Below are 21,186 nucleotides of genomic sequence, written 5' to 3'. Positions count from 1 at the left end.
GATAAATGTGGCTGACCCCTGGATACGTCAATGCGTCAGAACTGTTGTTTTAGTCATCATCAAATTTCTCGGTCATGCTAATCAAATTTTGATTGGCCTTGCAATTGTACCTGATGTCATAAATAATTTCGGGAATTACCTCGCAGGCCACACGCTAACCTTCTCGTGTGCCGAATTTGGCCTGCGTGCCACGGGCTGGCCGCAGCTGATCTGTATGGTTATTAATAACAGTGATTGGTGGTACATAAAGATTATATTGAAAATTCTTTGAAAGCAAATGTTTTCATGATAGAGAAGTTGGAGTCGGAGTCGGAGTCGAAATCATAGTCATTCTCACAAACTCCGACTCCGACTCCAGTCAGTATTTTCCCACCGACTCCGACTCCGACTCCAGCTATTACAGTTTTCACGACTCCGACTCCGACTCCGACTCCATCAAGCGAAAATTACCCCGACTCCGACTCCGACTCCACCGACTCCGACTCCGACTCCACAGCCCTGGTATGAACCACAGAAATTTAGAGGTTCACGTTCACAAACGAACCTCGATCGTTTCTGCACTGTGTAACTTTTCATATATTAAAATTTACACTTCATTATAACATCTTTAGTTAATATTTATTTCATTGCAACTGCAGGCCACTATACACATGGCGCTGGCAGCTTAAAAAATCAACACTTAACGAGCATGCATGCACCTTGACAATCTTAACAATTTTACTTGCTTTGTTACAAAAGTTTGCTCGAATATTTAGTTGACTCTCTGCTGTGAGCTTGACCCGTAATCACATATCAAGAGCGAAATACACTACATCAGATCTGGACAAACTGTGGAGTATTGGCGATAGTGTGGTAGTATACGCATCAATCACTCGGCACTATGCATCCCTCCAGGGCAACCGTTTATTGTAGATGGCCAAAGCCGCACTTAAAAAGCACCAAGTTCAAGTGGTACACCAAATATCGCTACACTATAATATAATGCAGGAACATACGAATATTCAATCATTTACTAACTAAATAAAGGTCTCAATGCAACCAATTTAAGCCTGACAAATTACTGCACTACACACATCTTGCTAAGAACATGAGGCCAAAAGAAATAAACAGACTAGTATTGAGCACAGAAAATCACTTAAGCATGACACCCATTGTTACGTTTGAGCGTGGCTAACATACCGAGCCCAAATAGTTCGAAAGTGTGTCCCTGGAGGACTATTTTATAAACGAAACACGCGAACAAACACTCTACTGCAATATACTAGACGCAAGCTTCCAAGAGGCAAATTTTCTCATGTCACAAAAATACCCTCCGCTGATATGCACGGAAACCCTTCAAACTTCGCCAAATTTGTCAGGAAACACATCTTGAATGATTTCAAAGGGCCAATACAGCTCGGAGTTATATCATCATATAAGAGGACCAGGTCCTCTACGGTAAGTTTTCTGCTATACCAGTAATGAGCTGCATGCACACTACATTCCCTTGCGAGGGAATCTTGCTCCATGCAATGAGGTATGGTGTTTCCAATTACAGGTCAAACATGTATTGACTGATTTGCATTCAGCGTTAGCATGACCATTACTTAGACAATTAAAGCATAGGTTCTTATGAAGAACAAGTTCCATTTTCTGGTTCCGGTTCATAGTGTTGTACCTTTCACATCTGTAAATGCTGTGTGACTCATCACAACAAGGACATTTTGGGTTTGTAGCCATTTGATCCAATTCATTTGTACAGTACGCAATAGGATGATTGTTAGTTACAGTTGCAAATGTTTGAGCGCTTCTAGACTTAGGCATATAGGATGGGTTTGAAATGGAATCACCTTTCATGTCCTGTGCCAATATCTTTCCATAAAACGTATTGTTAACATACGCTCTCAATTCAACAAAATTCAACAATTTCTCATAGCTAGGGTCCGGACCATGGATCCAAGCTTCCCGAACAAAATCCAGCTGCAAATGATATGGCAAACGTTTGAAGATAGCCTCCAAATAGCAGTGAGCATCAAGCATAAGATGTGAATTCCAATTTGATAAAATGATCCAGCAATTTCGCATCTTTGTTGCAAAATCATGTAAAGCATCGGGATCATTAGGTTTCAAGCGAGGCCCTTCTGTAATTTGTTTGATATGGGCCTGTATTATAAGATTTCTGTTTCCGAAACGAAATTCCAACGTTTGCTTGGCCTTTTCATAACCAAGGCTTGGGGGTTTGATAATCACAAAATGTTCAATGGCTTGCTTAGCTGAGCCCGTGCAGCTTTGAATTAAAAATGAAAGCTTTTCAGAGGGGTCATAAGGAAACCTCTCCACAACCTGATTGAAATATTGTATAAACAAATGATAGTCCTTTGCTTGGCCGTCAAAAGTGATAGGGGTCAATTTGGAAGTCAATGAATGAGGCATCAAGATATTGTCATCATATGAATTAAACTTGCTGGACATTCGGCCCGCCCTCGGCAACTCCAAATGATCACCATGAGCTAGGGGCGGCTGTGGTCGACTATTCAATCCCGGCTGAGAATCATCCAGGGCATGCGGAGCAAGAGATGGTCTAGGTAAATCAGAATTGCCTGAACAAAACACTGAAAATTCGGACACTGCAGGTGGCCAATGGACCACCGCAGGTGGATTACAAGTAACATTTGGATATTTACCAGCTGAAAGAGTTGTGCTGTGAGCACCCAAACCCTCAACAGAAATCTGTGGTTCAATGATGCGAGGTTCCATTTGAGTAGAATAATCAACAAACAACGGGCCATTCGACACTGGCACCGAGCCCGTAAAATCTCTGGGAATTACTCTAGGACAATTTGCGTCTCCTCCAAATGGAGAAGAATCAACATATAAGTTTGACACAACAGTGGGCTGGATTACAGTAGAACAAATGGGAAACTGGGATGGAGCAGGCACCTGTTGAGAAGCATTAAGATTCGCCATGGGATGAGGATTACCAACATGTAGCGGGTTACACCGCGGTGCTGCCGAGCCCATTACCTGACTTGAAAATGTAACCGAACAAACAGGGTTATTTTTGATCTGGGAGCCACCCAGTAAAGACAGATCCGACGAGGGCGAATACTGTCTGCGAGTCACACACTGTATGGTGGACGAACAAGGATGGGTTACATTAGGTCGGATGGAGGAATCATCAACAAGCAGCGATGACTGCATATATTGTGGAATCGACTGAGTGGATAAGTTACCGAACCGGGAAGGATTTCCATACCCACTAAATTTAGTTGAGCCTTTCGAGCTAACAATTACGGGACAGAGAGGTGTTGAGCTAACTGTTTTCGATGTAGTGGCTGCACCAGCGATTGGTACACATGGATGGATTGACAGATCGACCAACTCCGCGGTGTTAAACAACGTTTGGGCAGCACTTGTAGGACAATATTCATAATTTGGAAGATGGTGATCAAACATAACAGGCAATTGGTCAGATGATTGAATGAGTAGTTCTCTATTTGAACGAGCATTGAATTTACTTGAACGGGACGAATGTACTGATTCCGACTTCGATCCTGCAGCTAACACTTGTGCCTCTTGGATTTGAAGTTCCGCCAATTGAAATTCCGCCTTTGCAGAAACCATGCGCTTCTTAGCATCCAACTCCATCAATTTAGCCGACATGGCAGTCGATGCATGGGATGCGGAAGTCTTGACAGAATTACGATCCGATTTCACAGAGTTTGAATTGGAGGATTCAAGACATTTCTCTTGGAAAACACGATAACTTTGACTAGTTGTCTTCTTCAGATCCATGATTTCGTACAGTTTTAACTTACAAGTTTCAATGTTAGAAGATTGACTCTCGACACCCTTCCTTTGAGCGTTAAAATTCCGAAGGTTTCCAATCCACTCATTGAATCCTATGATCAGTTTGTCAATCAGCGGTACAACCAACTTGTAGTTCTTAGATTCATTCATGAGTTCAATAACCTGTGGTAAAAGGGACTCCACCTCTTCATTGTGCAGTAGTGTTTCCAATTCCAGCAGGTCCGTACCGGTAGACTCTTGTTCATTCGTTGCCATTTCAACAGGTAATCCAATATGAAGAGCGGGTTTGCTTCTTGGTGTACAATGTGGAGTATTGGCGATAGTGTGGTAGTATACGCATCAATCACTCGGCACTATGCATCCCTCCAGGGCAACCGTTTATTGTAGATGGCCAAAGCCGCACTTAAAAAGCACCAAGTTCAAGTGGTACACCAAATATCGCTACACTATAATATAATGCAGGAACATACGAATATTCAATCATTTACTAACTAAATAAAGGTCTCAATGCAACCAATTTAAGCCTGACAAATTACTGCACTACACACATCTTGCTAAGAACATGAGGCCAAAAGAAATAAACAGACAAGTATTGAGCACAGAAAATCACTTAAGCATGACACCCATTGTTACGTTTGAGCGTGGCTAACACAAACTGCAGCACGCGACAGGTCGCTTACAGTTTAAAACAATGAGGAATACTTTTGGAAGTAAGAAGGTGAAGGTGTTGGCTATACTGCTACTGCTATTGTTAATGTGGTAATATCGGAAGCAAGTATAGAAACCCCTTTTACACTCTGCTCAATATGGACATAATGGCTGAACTCAGAGGCCGAATATATTTTCCGGTTTGGCCTAGACCGCCAAGGAGTGAGCTTTTATTCCCTTGCAAGTCCTCGTCGAAATTGCTGGCCAAGCGGCGGAAGGTATTGATTTTATGGGATTATTATATCATTTGGTAGCTCCGGCTGATACATTTGCCGTGGTTTAAAACGTCACTATATGTACTTAAGCATCGTGACATTATGTGGCCCGAGTCATCGCTAGGTATCGTGTAAATTAATGAAGGATATCAGCTCACTGAAGTGTAGGGTTGGAATTAGCAATATGACGTCACGTGACGTCATGCGGCTCACGTTCGCGTCCACACAGAACGTTTCAAAAATGTTCGCGCTCGCACGAACCTGAACCTTTCAGATGTTCACACCATCTCAATGTTCATGATTTCGTTTCAATCTTTGCGTTATTAACGAATCAATTTCAAGTCATCAAGTAATCGGTGTCGATAAAAATCACTCTATCTTCCATATGTTCGGATTGTTAACGAAACGTTGGGTTAACCCGCGTGAGCGTCCAATCATTCAATGATCTTGTGGTTTATTGAAGTCCATGGTTCTCTCATAAATCAATTGACAGCTTACGTTGTCGTAAACTAGTAGCAAAGTAATATAATAGCAAAATATTCATTTCTGTTCTATGTTCTTACTTATGCAAACCTCTTGTTCTATTGTAATTGAATTCGACAGAGGTGGTCAAAGTAGTCAAGAAAGCTACTCAAGTAGAAGTAGAAGTAGCGACGAAAAAAACTACTCAAGTAAGTAAGTAGTTGTGAAAACGATCGTAATTCGTTCATATAGATTGTCAAAAGGTGCAAATGGAGCTATACGAAAGGTGCCGAGCTTGATGCATATTGATGCATACCAGGAGGTATCCTATTTTCGACAGCATATGCATTCGTCCGCATCATGGGATGAAAATGATAGTATTGATATGGAAATGCGATACCAATCGTCTGTTTACTCGAACAGCACCTTTTAGAAAATATCATGGTATGGCGCCCTTCCCTATATTATAAGGCCCGTAGTTTTGTCGAAGAGCAATACGGACAGGTTCTATAGAACACGGTGTAAACACTTTGCGCGATTAGTAAACGTTAATAAAAAATATGGTGGGTCGTAAAAATGCCATATTGTGTAGCTTTGAATCCGGAAATTAAAGGCATTGCTACACTTGCTTTTATACGTCAACAGCTATGTTATCGAGACAAAAGAACTGATATTAATTAGAACTCACAGTATGTGATACTGGGAATTGAAAGTGAAATATAAATACTAATTCTAAAAGCAGAACATGTATTGCATGTCTTTAGTCCAAAGAGTTTCGAAGTATGCTAAAACAGCTCTAAAACTAAAAAAAGTCACAGTCCACTTTTCCAGATTAGGACACGCCATGGACTGCCAGATTACGATATGATAAGTAAATGCTAAATTGCGAAACATCAGTTTCAAACGTTGTGATAAGCCATATATACACACTGATGAAACATTTCATGTGGGCGAAGGGCGACAATGCGGTGTGAATGGAACCATGCCAACCCGCTACCTAAATTATATTCACCGATATTTTCGTGAGATCATACCGGTCACTCCGTATTCACTGCGCGCGAAGCGCGACGAAAATTCCTGGCTTTACTCAAGTTTTATGAAAATTAAATGTAGATACTCCGTGAAAACAGCCCCGAAATTCCTCAGGCTATCTTCTTGATTGGAGGATTAAACTACTTCTACTTGACAAACTGAAAATAGCGAAAAGTAAGTAAGTAGATCACTAAATTTTACGAAGTAGAAGTAGCGAAAATCATATCTACTTGAGTAAGTACCAGAAGTAGAGGAAAACTACTTGAGTACTTCGAAAAAGTAGAAGTACTTCGTTACTGACCACCTCTGGAATTCGAATATAGTTTATATACTCCTCAGTCATTGGCACAGGCTCGAATCGTATCATATCAACACGTAAATGAGTAATGTATTGCCTCTTATCAATTCGATTCTCTATTTTGGCTGCTAACTATAAACTGGGGCTATGCAATTACTCACGTAGTTTAACAGTTCTACGTACATATGAGCGATTCATCGCCTTCTTGCCTGTATATTTAATTTCATATTCGTTCGACGGTTCAGAATCGATGACCAGTCAACCTGTATTTCAGAAAGCTAGCAAAATGCAATGAAGTAATCGTGTCTCATATTTCGAAAAGGCAACTTGTCTTGAATTGTGACTTGACTCGTGACCTGACTTGACCCGTGACTTGACTTGACTCGTGACTTGACTTGACTCGTGACTTGACTTGACTCGTGACTTGACTTGACTCGTGACTTGACTTGACTAGTGACTTGACTTGACTCGTGACTTGACTTGACTCGTGACTTGACTTGACTCGTGACTTGACTTGACTCGTGACTTGACTTGACTTGACTCGTGACTTGACTTGACTCGTGACTTGACTCGACTCGTGACTTGACTCGACTCGTGACTTGACTCGACTCGTGACTTGACTCGACTCGTGACTTGACTTGACTCGTGACTTGACTTGACTCGTGACTTGACTTGACTCGTGAATTGACTTGACTCGTGAATTGACTTGACTTGACTCATGAATTGACTTGACTTGACTCGTGACTTGACTTGACTCGAGTCACCTCCAAAAATCGAGTGATTTGACTTGACTCGAGTCACTTTCGAAAATCGATTGCCTTGACCTGACTCGAGTCAATATGTGCAATGACTCGAAATGACTCGTGACTCGAATATAGTGACTTGATCCCAACACTTCTGTGGAGTGGCATCAAAATCCTCTATCGCAAGGAAATGATGTTTGAAAGAGTAAATACGTAGTTTTTTTGTGTTTGTCTTCCAATTGCGTGTACACTGTACGTTATGCAGCATTATTTTATGGAGTACGTCATACATGCAGATATTCGAAAGGGTAAATACGCAGTAAAACATAGTTTGGGAACCTCACAGCATTAGATAAAAACCTATGAGCAGCTGTACCTTTGTGTTTGTTTTCCAGATTTATTCGCATGTTCACAATTTATTTATATACTTTCAAATTATGGCGAGCAGGTCGCTACTCTCTGAGATACCGAAATCCTCTCGCAGCACGGATTCCCGCTCGCTGAAACGTAAGCGAGAGGACGATCCGGATCAAGGCCACTCGGCGAAACCAAGTAAGCCGATCTTGTTTTTAAGTCAAAGTGCGCCACTCTTTTGTAGGTCGGATTTTTTCGTTTTACATCCCCGTTGAAAGTCGCGCGTCACTGACTATGTTGAATTGAAAACATACCCCTTTTGAGGAAAACTAATGATGCTCCTGGCTTTTATGACTGCTATATCTATCTATCTATCTTGCTCACCCTCTCTCCTCTCTCTCTTTCTCTTTCTCTTCCCCTCTCTCTTTCTCTTCCTCCCCCTCTTTTTCTCTATCTCTTTATCTCTTTTTTCTCTCTCTTCTCGAATAGGGTGATGGTGGTCCTACTTCCCTACTTAGTTAAAGAGTGACATCGCGAAACTGAATGACATCGAATGTTCGCAATCATGTGCGTGCGTGCAATCGTAATTGATTTCCGCTGATACTTAATTCGAAAATAATCGAAACCCTCTCATTTTATTTCAAACACCGCACCCTTATTTTTCGGCTGGCTACGCGCCTGATCACGCGAATTCCTCAATGAAGAATTAGAGTGAGATATCATGTCGTCATCAATTCCAGTATCAGCTACTCGTCCTTCCAGTACTACAGACCTAAACAGAAGAATGGTCAAAAAAGAATGTAAAGTCTTTGAAGCTTTCGGGAAACGACCTGCAAAACTTTGGACTCTTTGCGAAGCACTGATTACTATCCAGTCCACTTCTGAGGAAGCAGAAATAGCATTCAATGCATCATTTGTTACAAAACTCCGGTCCAAGCTACAGGATGCCACAATTGATGCATTGTGCTTTATGAGGAGGGCGTTGCAGAAGCAGTGAACATTAAATTTGCACGATTTTTCTCGTATTTGCTCGTAGCCTACTGCGCGCGTACGGTTAGATATTCAGATTCCGATATTCCCCATATTTTGAAATCTCCACCCTTGACACACCTATTCTGATCTCTATGTTTTAGTAATAGCTCAAATCAAGTGCGGGATTCAAAGTCTGTTCTCAGCAAGTCAGGCCGCCCGCCACGCAAATTGGAATTTATTTCGTATCAGCTCTGAAACAGCATGACATTACGAACGCTAATCAACCTAAATTTAACGGTATTGGGGAGAGAGCAGGTAAAGCTACCTGCTGCAGAAACGACAATTCAGACCAGCGATGATAGCAGGCGCATCGGCCTACTGCGCATCGGTCTGGTGCCCCCTTCCTCCCAAAAAAAAAAAAAAAATTAGGGACGGTAGTAAAACACAAGGGTCCTGTGAGTCTTTTCGGGTTGGGACTTCACTATTGGAAATAGCTTGAATCATACCCGAGGACTACTCGACTAATTATCGCTATAATTACTGCATGAGCTATATTTGTGATCAAATCAAGGTTGTCAGGCCTGCTACACACACAGCCGATGGTAGCACACCGGCTGCAAGAGATGTCAGTAACCTCAGATCGTATGCCGCTATACACATTCGATTGTCGCTAATTTGCATCACTAATAACATACTATTAGTAAGGGAAACTTATGAAAATCTGTGAACTATATTGTTACCAAACAATTTCTTCACCAATATGTTTGTTAAGGTGTGCAGTAACATGTGTTAAAATGTTGAAGTTCAACTCTTGTGGGAAATACCCCAAAAAAGCTGTTGAATTTGACGAATTAAAAAAAATTAAAAAAGAAAAGCTAAAAAATATTTATCGCCCATAAGTAACTTAGGACGTGTTTAATAATGGTTTTCCATGATTCTCAATTGATTTTTAGCACTTATAATTCACTACAGGCTCTGCTTTGTGAATTTCACAAATAAAAAAATAAATAAATAAAATAAAATAAAAAAATCTTTATCGCCCATAAGTAACTTAGGACGTGTGTAATAATGGTTTTTCATTATTCTCAATTGATTGTTAACACTTATAATTCACTACAGGCTCTGCTTTGTGAAAAACCCCACACCCACTTTTATATTCATGCACAAAATCGCCTTTATTGCGCATAGCTATGTTAACTGAAGAGGTAGCCTATTTCACATGCACCATATCAGACATTTCAACAGGCATTGCCTATGCCTTCTTCGGACTCAACATCATCGTAACAGCAATTATTGCATTACAGGGTCTTAACATACTCCACATGATGAAATGCACGTGACCATAGTTCTTCTTGCAGCTGTATATTCGGTTGTTGCAATCTTTATGACAACTATAGCTTCTGAACTCCAATAGCTCATCAGGCTCATATCTAAGCACGCCTATTGTCCATCCGTAATCGCTGGGGTTCGGAGACAAGTTCTGTAAAAGAATCAAATCCCGGGTCTGCAGGTACTCGCGGAGTGAACGTTATGAAGCTGCACCCTTCTGTTAGAGGTAGTGTCTCTGGTTTTATCACTAATGTCGTTGTCTTCCTTGAGAACATGTTGTATGTTTTGGTGAACTGCTGTAACCATCAAAGACCATAGTGACATTCTGAAAGCAACGGCCCAGATACTGCACGTAGCTTGGGTAATTGTTGGCAATTCCCTGTCATGTATGACGTTGATCCCACTTCACCATGTACAGAAGCCATCCACCATCAATTATGAGGGTCCAGCATGGTTGATTAGTCCAATCAAGTGGTTCAGTTAAGGCTTACAAGGTTGTATTCGAACATTTTGCCTTGGTAACGTTGTTCATCTTCTGATTTCTGTTGCTGAACAGGGACAGCGGGAAAGGAGTGAACTCATACTGTAAGCTTGTCGCAACATCCATATCCCGCTGGGTGAAAATGATCAGTCGGTTGAACAAATTAAATGAGTCAATGTGAATCTTTTACTCGTAAACCTTGGGACAGTGGTTCCCAACGTGGGCGATATCGCCCCCCAGGGGGCGATTTGGCGGTCTAGGGGGGCGAAAATAACGAAGGGGGCGATAGGGTGGCGAAAACGGACGAAGGGGGCGATAGGGGGCGAAAACAACGAAGGGGGTGATAGAGGGGTGATGGCGCGTTAAGACGGCTATATTGGAGTCGGGACCGTAACTACCGCACCCCAAACCCCCCAATTGGGGGTGGGGGGCCAAACTCGAAGGAGGCCTAAATTATTTCGTGAATTAACATAAATTGTAGAATAATTTCTTAGTAATTCAGGCAATTTTTTCAAAAAATTTTCGCGATTTTATATTTTCATATATCTTGACTTTTGGATACCCGTCCCCCAACAAAATTACGCAGGATTTATGGAAATGGGAGACTTCGGTGTCAGCCATTACTGCGCCACGACGCACCAACACATATGAAGTTAGAGGCCATGTAACATGCGACTCCGAGAAGTGTGCCAGAACGATCAGCCGCGAGAAGACCTTGGCCGAAAAATAATGCCCTTGTGCTGACAAAAAACTCCGATATATATACATATATGTTTAATTGTCCATAGGTGCCTCAATGGCTGGCGTCGAATGTTCCTGCCCGGGCAACCTTAACCCTACAGGACAAATGCCATCCCGCAAAGAAAAAGAATTACCAATTTGAAATCATGTGCGTCTTTTAGTTTATTACGTTTTGACGAGTTCCATACCTTCTGACACAGCAGATATAGGAGGCCACGAGATAGCAACATGTAACGAAGTCAATAAAACAACGATTCCGCCTAATTTCGTGGCCAAAGCGAACAACGTGATTGGGGTCGGTTTATCACCCAATGCGAGCCCAAGACCAAAGTTTTTTTGGGGGGCCTGACGAAGTGTTGTTTCGTTCCTGCCAACGGGTATACGCCGAAGATGTTTAATTATTATTTAGGGGTGTCCTACCTTTTCCAACACACCACACTCAGCTCTACCGGTAAATCTGATTACGTGAGCAGAAAGAGGATAAAAAAATTGATAGCAATACCCGACCATATTGACCGATTCAAATATGAATTATATAAATTTGTGGCTTTTCGCGCGTTTAGGCGAAATACGGTGACTCACCAAACAGTACATGAAATAGGGTATAGCTGATATGTAGCGAAAAAATCCCACTGGCTTACAGGGGGTCTGAGGTGGTTTATCGCCCTATGGGGACAAAGACCAACGTTTTAGGGGGGGTGACAAAGTGCTGTTTTTCGGTTCCCAATATTTGGGGGGGGCGATGATCGGTGTGGAGCTTCAAAAGGGGGCGATGAGTCGAAAAAGGTTGGGAACCACTGCCTTAGGACATTTTCTTTGCGATGACAGGGCTTTTACCCAGGGTTGTGACCAACTCATGAGGCTCCAAGTCACAAGTCAATCTCAATTTTATAGTTTTGACTCGAGTCAATTCGATTCATTTTCAATTCACCACCGAGTGAAGTCCGAGTCCAAGTCACCGAGCAGAGGGTTGAGTCCGTGTCATGGTATTATGGCTCGAGTCCGAGTCCAAGTCCAAGTCATTGTGTTGATACTGCTCAGTTTCCAGTTCAAGCCATGTTAAATCCCTTTTTTTATAACTCTGTTTGGTGATATCGAATGGTACGCATTTCTAATACACTATTTTTCCTCACTTTTAGCAGTTTCTTGTTGCATTTTCAAGTACAAGTAGCCTACTATTAGACGAAATCCCAATACTTTGGTTACTTTACTATTCTTCGAAATGACCATAAAATGTTGGTCTTGGCCGTCTGAGTCTCGAGTCATGTGACTTGGTTCGAGTCAGGCGCAATGACTCGAGAAGTTGAGTCAATATACAGATCTGTATTTTTAGAAAATGACTCGAATCAAGTCGAGTCATAAAAAATCGTGACTTGAGTCATTAAAACCCTGCTTTCCCCTTTGACATGACAACCATGGTCGGCGTCACTGACTATTCATCCAGGTTGATCTGCATGGCCATTGGCCATCCTAAATTCAGCTGCTCCCTCAGTATTTCGACTACGTCATCAACCGTATACTTGTTAATACTGTTGAGAAACACATTAACAACCCCTTTTATCTATCGTTGACGAATGCCTTCATTTCTTCAAACCATTTTAGGGCAAGTTCAATGCCCCTTCATCTGTGTCTTGGTAAGCTCTCTGTGAACGGGTACATGTCTACTGACGTCCTCCTCCATTCGCCGGTTGACATCTGACAGATGACTGAGAGTGGGCACCCAACATCTATGGCCAGAAAAGCTGTTGCTCATTCTTCCTCTGCGGGTTCACCAACGTGGTTTCCGTCGGCGGCAGACGTTCTAATGCAGTGGTTCTCAAACTGGGGGTGGGGGTTCGTGGAAGCATCTGAGAAGAGGCCCGAAGCCGCCCGAGAGAAATGATTTTCTTGAACTCGGAATGAGTTTAATTTGTGCTGAAACCTCCCGTTTCAAAAATGGAAATATTCCTAATTAGGCCTTTCGTTTTAACGTGTCATAATTCCGCCGTACCATCCACACACGGATGCTAGATTTTGAGTGATACCGAACCTTGCACTAATCAGAAGATGTCCCTGAATGAAGTGTAACTGGTAAATGCGTGTAGCTGCCATTGGTTTTTGATTTAGGTTGTGGTCAGGTCCGTTTGAGCTAAGATCAAGTGGGGTAATAGAAGGGGTTAGGCACCAAAATCGCTAAAATATCTATGTGCTACATGTTATCATTGCACATGGTTATGTTTATTAAATTATTCAACTGCAACTACATATTTGAGAAGTGTCTCAACAGCCGTAATACCTCCATTGCCACCAAACAATGCATTGGGGTTGCAAACATTGGTTGCTCTTTTTAATACTTTTCGATATGACGATAAGAGGTGGGCGAAATTTTTTATCAAGGGGCGTGCCAAAAAATTTTGAGAACCGCTGATGATGGCCTGCAGGTGTGACGCATCTTCGTAACAATGCAGAACAGATTCCCATTGTGGTCTGCGAGTCACTCGGTTCTGATATTGTCATTGGGCATATCTAGCATGTATTGGTACTCCACCCAGAGTGCAGGTGTTCTTCCTCTTTTTGCGAATCGATTGAACGTTTCTTCAAACCTTCGCTCAAATATACGCGCAATACTGGGTCACAGTGTCTGGCTCCCATTTCCCCACCAGTCACCTTTTCCATGAAGGACTTCATGTCACCACGCTTATCCTCAGTTAAGACAATTTCCATGGTATGTTGATAGATAGTTGCATCGACGAGGAGGTGAGGAGGGATTGCCTTGTCAAAACATCCTCCATCCATGATGTGGATGGTTGTTGTGCTTCCAGCATAGATCAGCTGGATCACATTTAGTAGACCAGAATATTTCATGTTGCCACCAATTGGTCCATGATAAGATTTAGTGTTAGATGAAAACCACTCAACCTTGGAATGACCGGTAAATTTGTCTGCTTCATTATATATATAGCCTTCAGTCGAATCGGAAGATCCACGGTCACTATAGCTACCCAACGGGCTGTGTGCACTCTTTAAGACTGGCGAAGAAGGTTTTGAGGTCATCAGGGTCTCCTTCAATAACTGGAAGGAACTCGGTCTGTGCGCGCTGTTTTGCATCATTACCATTGATTCTCTTCATCCAGCCATTCCAGTTGGAATGTTGAAACTCAGGATCGTTGGCTTTATTAACCCAAACCACTGCTCATATAGTGTGTTACCTGGATAGATGAGCGTCTGATCCAAGCTGATCCATATGCCAAGGATCAGAAATTATGGTGAAACAGCGACGAGCCATTCAGTAACAATTGACAATGAACTCACACCAGGCCGTGCTGGATTTATAGCCGCTTTTTTACTTCGTCCATCTTATAGAACGGAATGATACAGAAAATACCGTTTTAGACCTTGCTGCATGGCTTAGAACTGTATTTAAGGAATTACTGAACTGGTTTTAAGCCTATATATGCGTGTATTACCCAGTATTACAGTATACAGAATTTGTTTAATCGTTCGGTATCGAATTACTGAACGGTGTACTTATGACTAGATAACTACGCCATCAGTGCCATTACTTTTACATATATTTCCACAAAACAGCCTGTAGTAAAATGTAAATTTTCACAATCAATTGAAAAACATGGAAAACCATTATTAAACCCATCCTTAGTTACTTATAGCCGATAAAGATATTTTTTTTATTTTTTTTTTATTTTAATTTATTTTTTCAAATTTGTCATATTTAACAGCTTTTTTTCTGGGTTTCCCACAAGAGTTGAACTTCAACATTTTAACACACACATGTTATAAGAGACCTTGACAGACATATTGGTGAAGAAATTGTTTGGTAACAATATAGTTCACAGATTTGCGAAATATTTCATAAAATGCCTTTACTATGTATTAAATTGCAAATGTATGGCGAAATATTGGACAATGGACATATAATCGGCATTTTAAAAGAATAGTGTTTCGATTTCAACATGGCAGCTGTTTCGACCCTGGCTGGCTACGCCACTTCTTTTATGTATTTCATTTATTTCATTTTATATATTTAATAACGTCAGGTGGGAAGTACCGATTCAAGAAGTCTGAGCTATCGCGGCGGTTTCGTCAAGAATCAGTAAAAGACAAATCACTAGCTGAACACATGTTATGCATCCTTTCCAACTCCGAAAGGAACCATTGGTCCATTGCCGACGGCCAAATGAATATGAGAAATATTTGCCTATGACATCACAATCTAGCGGAGTACGGTAGTAGCCTACACTTGAGATGAACACAGTACCATATTGTTCATCAACCTCTCCGTCAACCTGTACTGACGCATAAACATTAGGGCTCTTCAAAAATGACTTTTTTTCTCAAATCGTACTGGCTACTTGATAAAATTGTTAGGTTGCTTAATTTAAGCCTACACACAAAATTTGGTTCAATTCCAGCCAGTAACCGCTTTGCTACAGGAGAAGTGAGTTTCTATTTATTATATAAAAATAAATTATAAAAAATTTGAAAATTTTCTGTTCACCCCATGAAAGTGTTAGGCTGTCTATAGAAACGATGCTCACCAAATTTGATTCAATTCCAACCAGTGGAAGCAGGGTTATTGCCCTCGAAATTTTTGGATTTGAATAAAATAGTATTTACGGTGAGCACAACTATAATAAATAAACAAGGAATCGGTCACCGTAAATACTATTTTATTCAAATCCAAATTTTTCGACGGCAATAATTTCCTGGCGCCCCCTACCTCCCTCCCAGAAAATGAAAATAAAAATTAGGGACGGTAGTAAAACACAAGGGGTCCGGTGGGTCTTTTCGGGTTGGGACTTTACTATTGAAAATAGCTTGAATCATACCTGAGGACTACTCGACTAATTATCGCTATAATAATTGCATGAGCTATATTTGTGATCAAATCAAGGTTGTTATTCCAACTATAGGGTTCGGGCTCGATTAAATTTAACATGGACGTGTTCCAATGAAGGAAACCAATTCTATATAACATTCACGTAAGGTTGCGGTTCACAACACTAAACAGTATATCATCCCTTATGATACGATGAAGAAATATTCTGAAGATTTTATTTTGTAGCTCTCAAATAAAAATTATATTTCGGTAATAATTTTGAACGAAAAGCTGCAAAGCATCTTTAATGTACAGAAAAGTGGTACATTGACTCTTTGTTCAATTTCGACACGTCGTTTGCTGCGGGATAAAATACCTATAGTTCGAAACATTTTGTGGAAATAACCCAAGGTAGCGTGATGGGAGTAGTTTAACGTGAAGGTGGGGATCTAGAAGTACGCTCAATTAATTTTATATGAATTATAAAAACCACTGCATTCATGAAAATATGTTACAAACCTCGCCGGCATACATTTCGTGGGTAGCGCGACTAAAAATTTCGACGATTGACTGATTTTGTCGACTGTTAATTAGCAATGAGAACTCAGGGATGTATAGAACTGTTTTTTTTTAGGTGGCGAGATAGCGCAGTGGTATGATACGCGGCTGCAACACCAATGGGTGCTGGTTCAAGTCCGACCGAGGTCGACTTCCGAATTTCGGTACCTAAGTGTTGGAGGTGTACCTAGGCTCCTCTTCGCCACCTCATCCGCGTCAACAGTGTCTTACAAAAGCCTGGAGATGGGCCGTGCTATAAGTCGCCAGTTACGGAAAATAAAATATAGGAACCATGTTAGTATAAATTATACGGCAACAGTCAGCTCAAATTTTGAAATAAATCATAGAATGTCACACTTTCGACCAGACTTCAGTTATCTATTTCTATATCAGTCGGTGGGAATTCTGGCAGTGCATATGCTATCTATTGTTTTTGATGAAGTTCACGTCCGTAAAGGCTGATTCACAACGATAAGTTGAACAGAACACTCTCGCAACCTTCATAGCTGCTGCGTATACACCACTGTACGTTTACGTGTCAACAAGGCTACAAATTTTTGCTGCAGCCTGGTGGGCTTTGAGGTGGAGGTCATTTTGCAGTGTTACAATTTCAATCACCAACTGTTCAGCATCCAAACATGACAGATTTCATTATACCGGACTCCAGTAACGATTACAGAGAGTTAGCTACATGGTACTAAACTGCGTTCCGTGTAAGAGAAACAAGTTGTGTCAAAAGAGGCAATACGTAATGGGCATACATATATGGAAAATCTGCTATTACTTCACGGCTATCTGCTACCGAATAGTAATATTGTTTAGGGAGAGATGTGGTACCGATGGATCAAAATTTGCAAAATGATCTCTGGCCTTCAAACCTTCAGCCGATAATAGCGGATCTTTTGCTGTCTCAACAATTTGATACAAGCTTTAACTATCGCGGACATTTACATGGATATCCTCCTTTTCAAAAAAATATTTATGGACGTTTGAAATTTGTTGCTCGAACGTATCATCAGTCCCCAGCCGGTGGGTCCAATGGCACATGACCATGGGACCTATGAGACATACGCTCAAAACTCAGATTTTTCATCTTGTTTTGCTGTGTACTATAATCTAAGCCACGGCATGCCAATGAAGAATGTTTCGTCGCCACCTACAAGAATAAAATAGATTATATCAATTCAAATGTCGGAATAAAATAAGGTTTTGATTTCCACTGAAACTTACAAACTTAATGCCATATACATATTACAGGAAAATCGCCATTTGGACTTTCAAATACCTCGCAATAGCAATAAAACACCACAGGTAACCAATGTTCCCTCTAATTTTTCAAGAGTCTGCGCAAACACGCCAACTCACTGCGCAGGCCCTCGGACAACAGTGCGCAACCACCCTCCAATAGGGTGATAAAACTAACTACAGGGGGGCTTCGCCCCCCAGACCTCCCTACGGCTCTAGGCTTCTGCCGGTACTTATCATGTACATTGGGTGCCCATTTAGTAGTAGCGTCCCTAAACGCGCGAAGCGCGAACAAATTTCTATAATTCATGATTGCATCGGCCAATATGATCGGGAATTGCATATATAGTGCTATAAATTTTTATCCTCTCCCTGCTTACATAATCAGATTTACCGGTAGAGCTGATCCAGTGAGGTGAGTTGGAATATGTAGGCCCTCTAAATAATAATAAAACATCTTCGGGCGGACCCGTTGATATAGGAACTTCGTTTCATGATGCTATTTCTTGACCCCCTATCTGCTATGTCAAAAGATATTGAAATCGCCAAAACGTACTAAAGTAAAAGACGTACACGAATTCAAATTGGTATTTCTTAACTGGAAAATAATGTTCCCTCGATTAGGCATTTGTCTTGTTGTGGAACTCGGGTCGCCAGGACAGGAACATTCGGCGCCAGCCATTTAGGCGCCCATGGACAAGGACAATTACACATATATCGAAGTTTTCGGTCAACACCGCGGCAGTCTTTTTCGCCCGAGGTTTTCTCGCTGCTGATCGTTCTGGCGCACTTCTTGGATTCGCATTTTACATAGCCTTTAACTTCATATGTCTTGGCGCGTCATGGTGCGGTAATGATCGACGCCCAACTGCCCATTTCTATAAATCATGCCTAATTTTTGTTGGGAAAGGGTACCCAATAATCAGATATCTTACAATAATAAAACGCGGGTAGCGCGAAAAAAATTCCTGAAAAATTTCAAAAAATACACCATGATTTATGTTAATTCTCGAAATAATTTTGGACCCTCTTCGAGCTCGGCCCCTCCAATTGGGGGATTTGGGGTGTGAAATTTACGGTCCTGAGTAAATCTTACGCAGTGTTCATGCCACGCGAAGAAGACTATCATTCGTTAGTTTCACGCAGATTAACTTCGAGCTAGCCCATTGTTATTTAAAACTTTGTTAAACCATGTTATTTCGCCATCCCCAGAAAATAATGCGCTATTGCAATGATATCAGTATCGCTCACGTGTACGAGGCCATACTAAAAAAAATCTTCCGTGAGGCGCAGTTGTGAACTCTAATTTCTTCACGGAGCACAATAGTTACCTTTGCGGGGCGCACTTGTAATTCGGTTTCAGACTTCAGTGATAACACTATTTGGCCCTGGCAATGTTCCATCTTAATTTTCACGAATCTGCGCGCCTGCGTGGTCCATTGGACAACAGTGCGCAACAACTATAAAAAAAAAATCATTTCTGATTTTTTGTGCGCAGCGTAGATTTTCTGTGCGCAGAGACCGTTTCAGCACTGCGCATTTGCGCACGTGCGCAGCTTAGAGGGAACATTGCAGGTAACTATGATTTACAGCCTCTATATATGTAGGCGTGTTTCTGGTGGTAAGTGATTAGTTGGTCCAACTATTTTGCTTGACTTGGCCATATGCCACTCGAGGATAGTAGTGATTTAACAAATATGTGCAATTATACCCTGATACAATCCCTATAATTCACATCAAAAATTATTGCGGGTTTGCTAGTCTGCAAGGTGATATAGAAAACTGTATATGTCGATCCGAATTTACTTTTCACCCCATAAAACGTAAATCATATGTCACAGACCCCATAACATACGCAGGTCGAAGTTTTTTGGATGCGAGGAAAGATTCTGCCATAGCATGCAATTGTAGACAAAGTCGCGTACTGTAATCATGGGATTATCACAGGGAATTTTTCAAGTATTGTCGGTCCCAGTGTCCCATCGGTACCACTTCTCACCTATACTTTAGCATTTCCTGGACGTCGAGCTACCATAACGGAACCCCCCGCAATTTCAAGAACACCGTGGATGGCATCCCATCATATCGCCTGTAGCGGCAATGCGCCGTATCCTACGTCGTCGATATCTTGTGATTCTAATACATGCTGGTATATTACTAATTGTAATTGAGGATATTTGATATTATCATTTCAAGTGTTTATATATAATCTATGTATTGTCATTTGTAACTTACATGTTAGTGTGATTTAAACAAGAATAGCTTAATCAATCAGTCTATACGTATTTAAAAGTTCACTGGTAATAATCTGACGAATAATGGTAAATTCTGCTATTCGATCTATTTTTAGAACAGGCTCGCGGGCTACTGATCTTGTCCTCGCGGGCTATCAGGGGCCCGCGGGCAACGCGTTGGTGACCCCTGCCCCAGGGTGTCCGAAACACCCGGTTGAAGAGCACTGATCAATAGTATATTCACACCCGTATATCAGGGGTGGTGCACGGGTGGAAATACACACTCTTTTCGCTAAGAGTGTATTGGCAGTGTGGTACGGCAGCAACGGCACACTACTAATGTTAACAAATGTATTGGTTGTAAAATATAAATAGACATAAACCACATATCAGAAATGAAATGATCCAGTAGCACAGAGGCGCTCCATCTGTCTACCTTTCGAACATCTGATTTAAAGGGCACTGCGATCTAAGAATGATGTGGTCTCAAATTGAAGCGGAGATCGAAAAAAAATTGCCCGCAGCCATTTTCTCCAGAAAGTCACCGTAATGGAGCTGCAATTAACTGAATTTTGCTACCGCGCTTCTAAACTAGTTACGAAATTTCTGGCGCGATATCTTCACCGTCGCACTTACTCGACGCGGCATCCGTATTGTAGCTTCATTTCCTTATGTAGTTTGTGGATGACGCGCAGCCGCGTCAGTTGGTTTTATACACAATTCCTTTAATTGCAGCTCCATTTACGGTGGATTTCTGAAGAAAATGGCTGCGGCCAGTTCTCTTTTTCGATCTGGGCTTCAATTTGAGACCGCATCATTTTTAGAGCGCAGTGACTCTTTAATTTGCCGAGTCAGTGCACAAGTGGGAAAGACGTATAATGTGTTCATCATAAATCATATCATGGGTCAAAGCGAACGCTAAATGTTTAGCAAACATGTCGGTAATAACGATTACTGCAAAATACGTGAAGCTGAAAGTCTATAGTCGTATTCTCTGATTGCTATGCGGAGTCTGATCTGTCGTGAGTTAGATCACAAATGATATCATTTCTGCTGAACAAAACTCTTCATGATAGGCATTGTTTTGCTGCGAATAGTTGGGTATTTATCGATATGTGCAGTGCAATAAAGCGCACATGTACGCATGTCGTGACACATACTGTATAAATTCATCTTGGCTACTCGTCTCGAAGTTCGGAGAGTCATTGT

The 21,186-nt window shown here is 41.4% G+C and overlaps 2 protein-coding genes across 2 annotated transcripts in view; one reads left to right on the top strand and one right to left on the bottom strand.

Annotated features, from left to right (window-relative positions):
* Positions 1–822: 822 nt before the first annotated feature.
* LOC145447937 (uncharacterized) lies at positions 823–4,435 on the bottom strand. Its single transcript, XM_080326211.1, has one exon. The coding sequence runs from the start codon at positions 4,042–4,044 to the stop codon at positions 1,477–1,479; it is 2,568 nt and encodes an 855-aa protein (XP_080182337.1). The 5' UTR covers positions 4,045–4,435; the 3' UTR covers positions 823–1,476.
* Positions 4,436–7,634: 3,199 nt separating this feature from the next.
* The window catches only part of LOC145448734 (uncharacterized), an 83,293-nt gene continuing 69,741 nt past the window's right edge, over positions 7,635–21,186 (top strand). Inside the window, exon 1 of the mRNA XM_080327193.1 lies at positions 7,635–7,799. Coding sequence (XP_080183319.1) covers positions 7,685–7,799 — 115 coding nt within the window. The 5' untranslated portion in view covers positions 7,635–7,684. The remainder of the gene's footprint in view (positions 7,800–21,186) is intronic.

Source organism: Botryllus schlosseri, chromosome 10 (genome assembly GCF_051294905.1).
Source record: "Botryllus schlosseri isolate E-star chromosome 10, Bs_hap1, whole genome shotgun sequence".
Classification (NCBI taxonomy): Eukaryota; Metazoa; Chordata; class Ascidiacea; order Stolidobranchia; family Styelidae; genus Botryllus; species Botryllus schlosseri.
The sequence above is the reverse complement of the archived record's forward strand: the minus strand, read 5'-3'. Positions and strand labels throughout refer to the sequence as shown.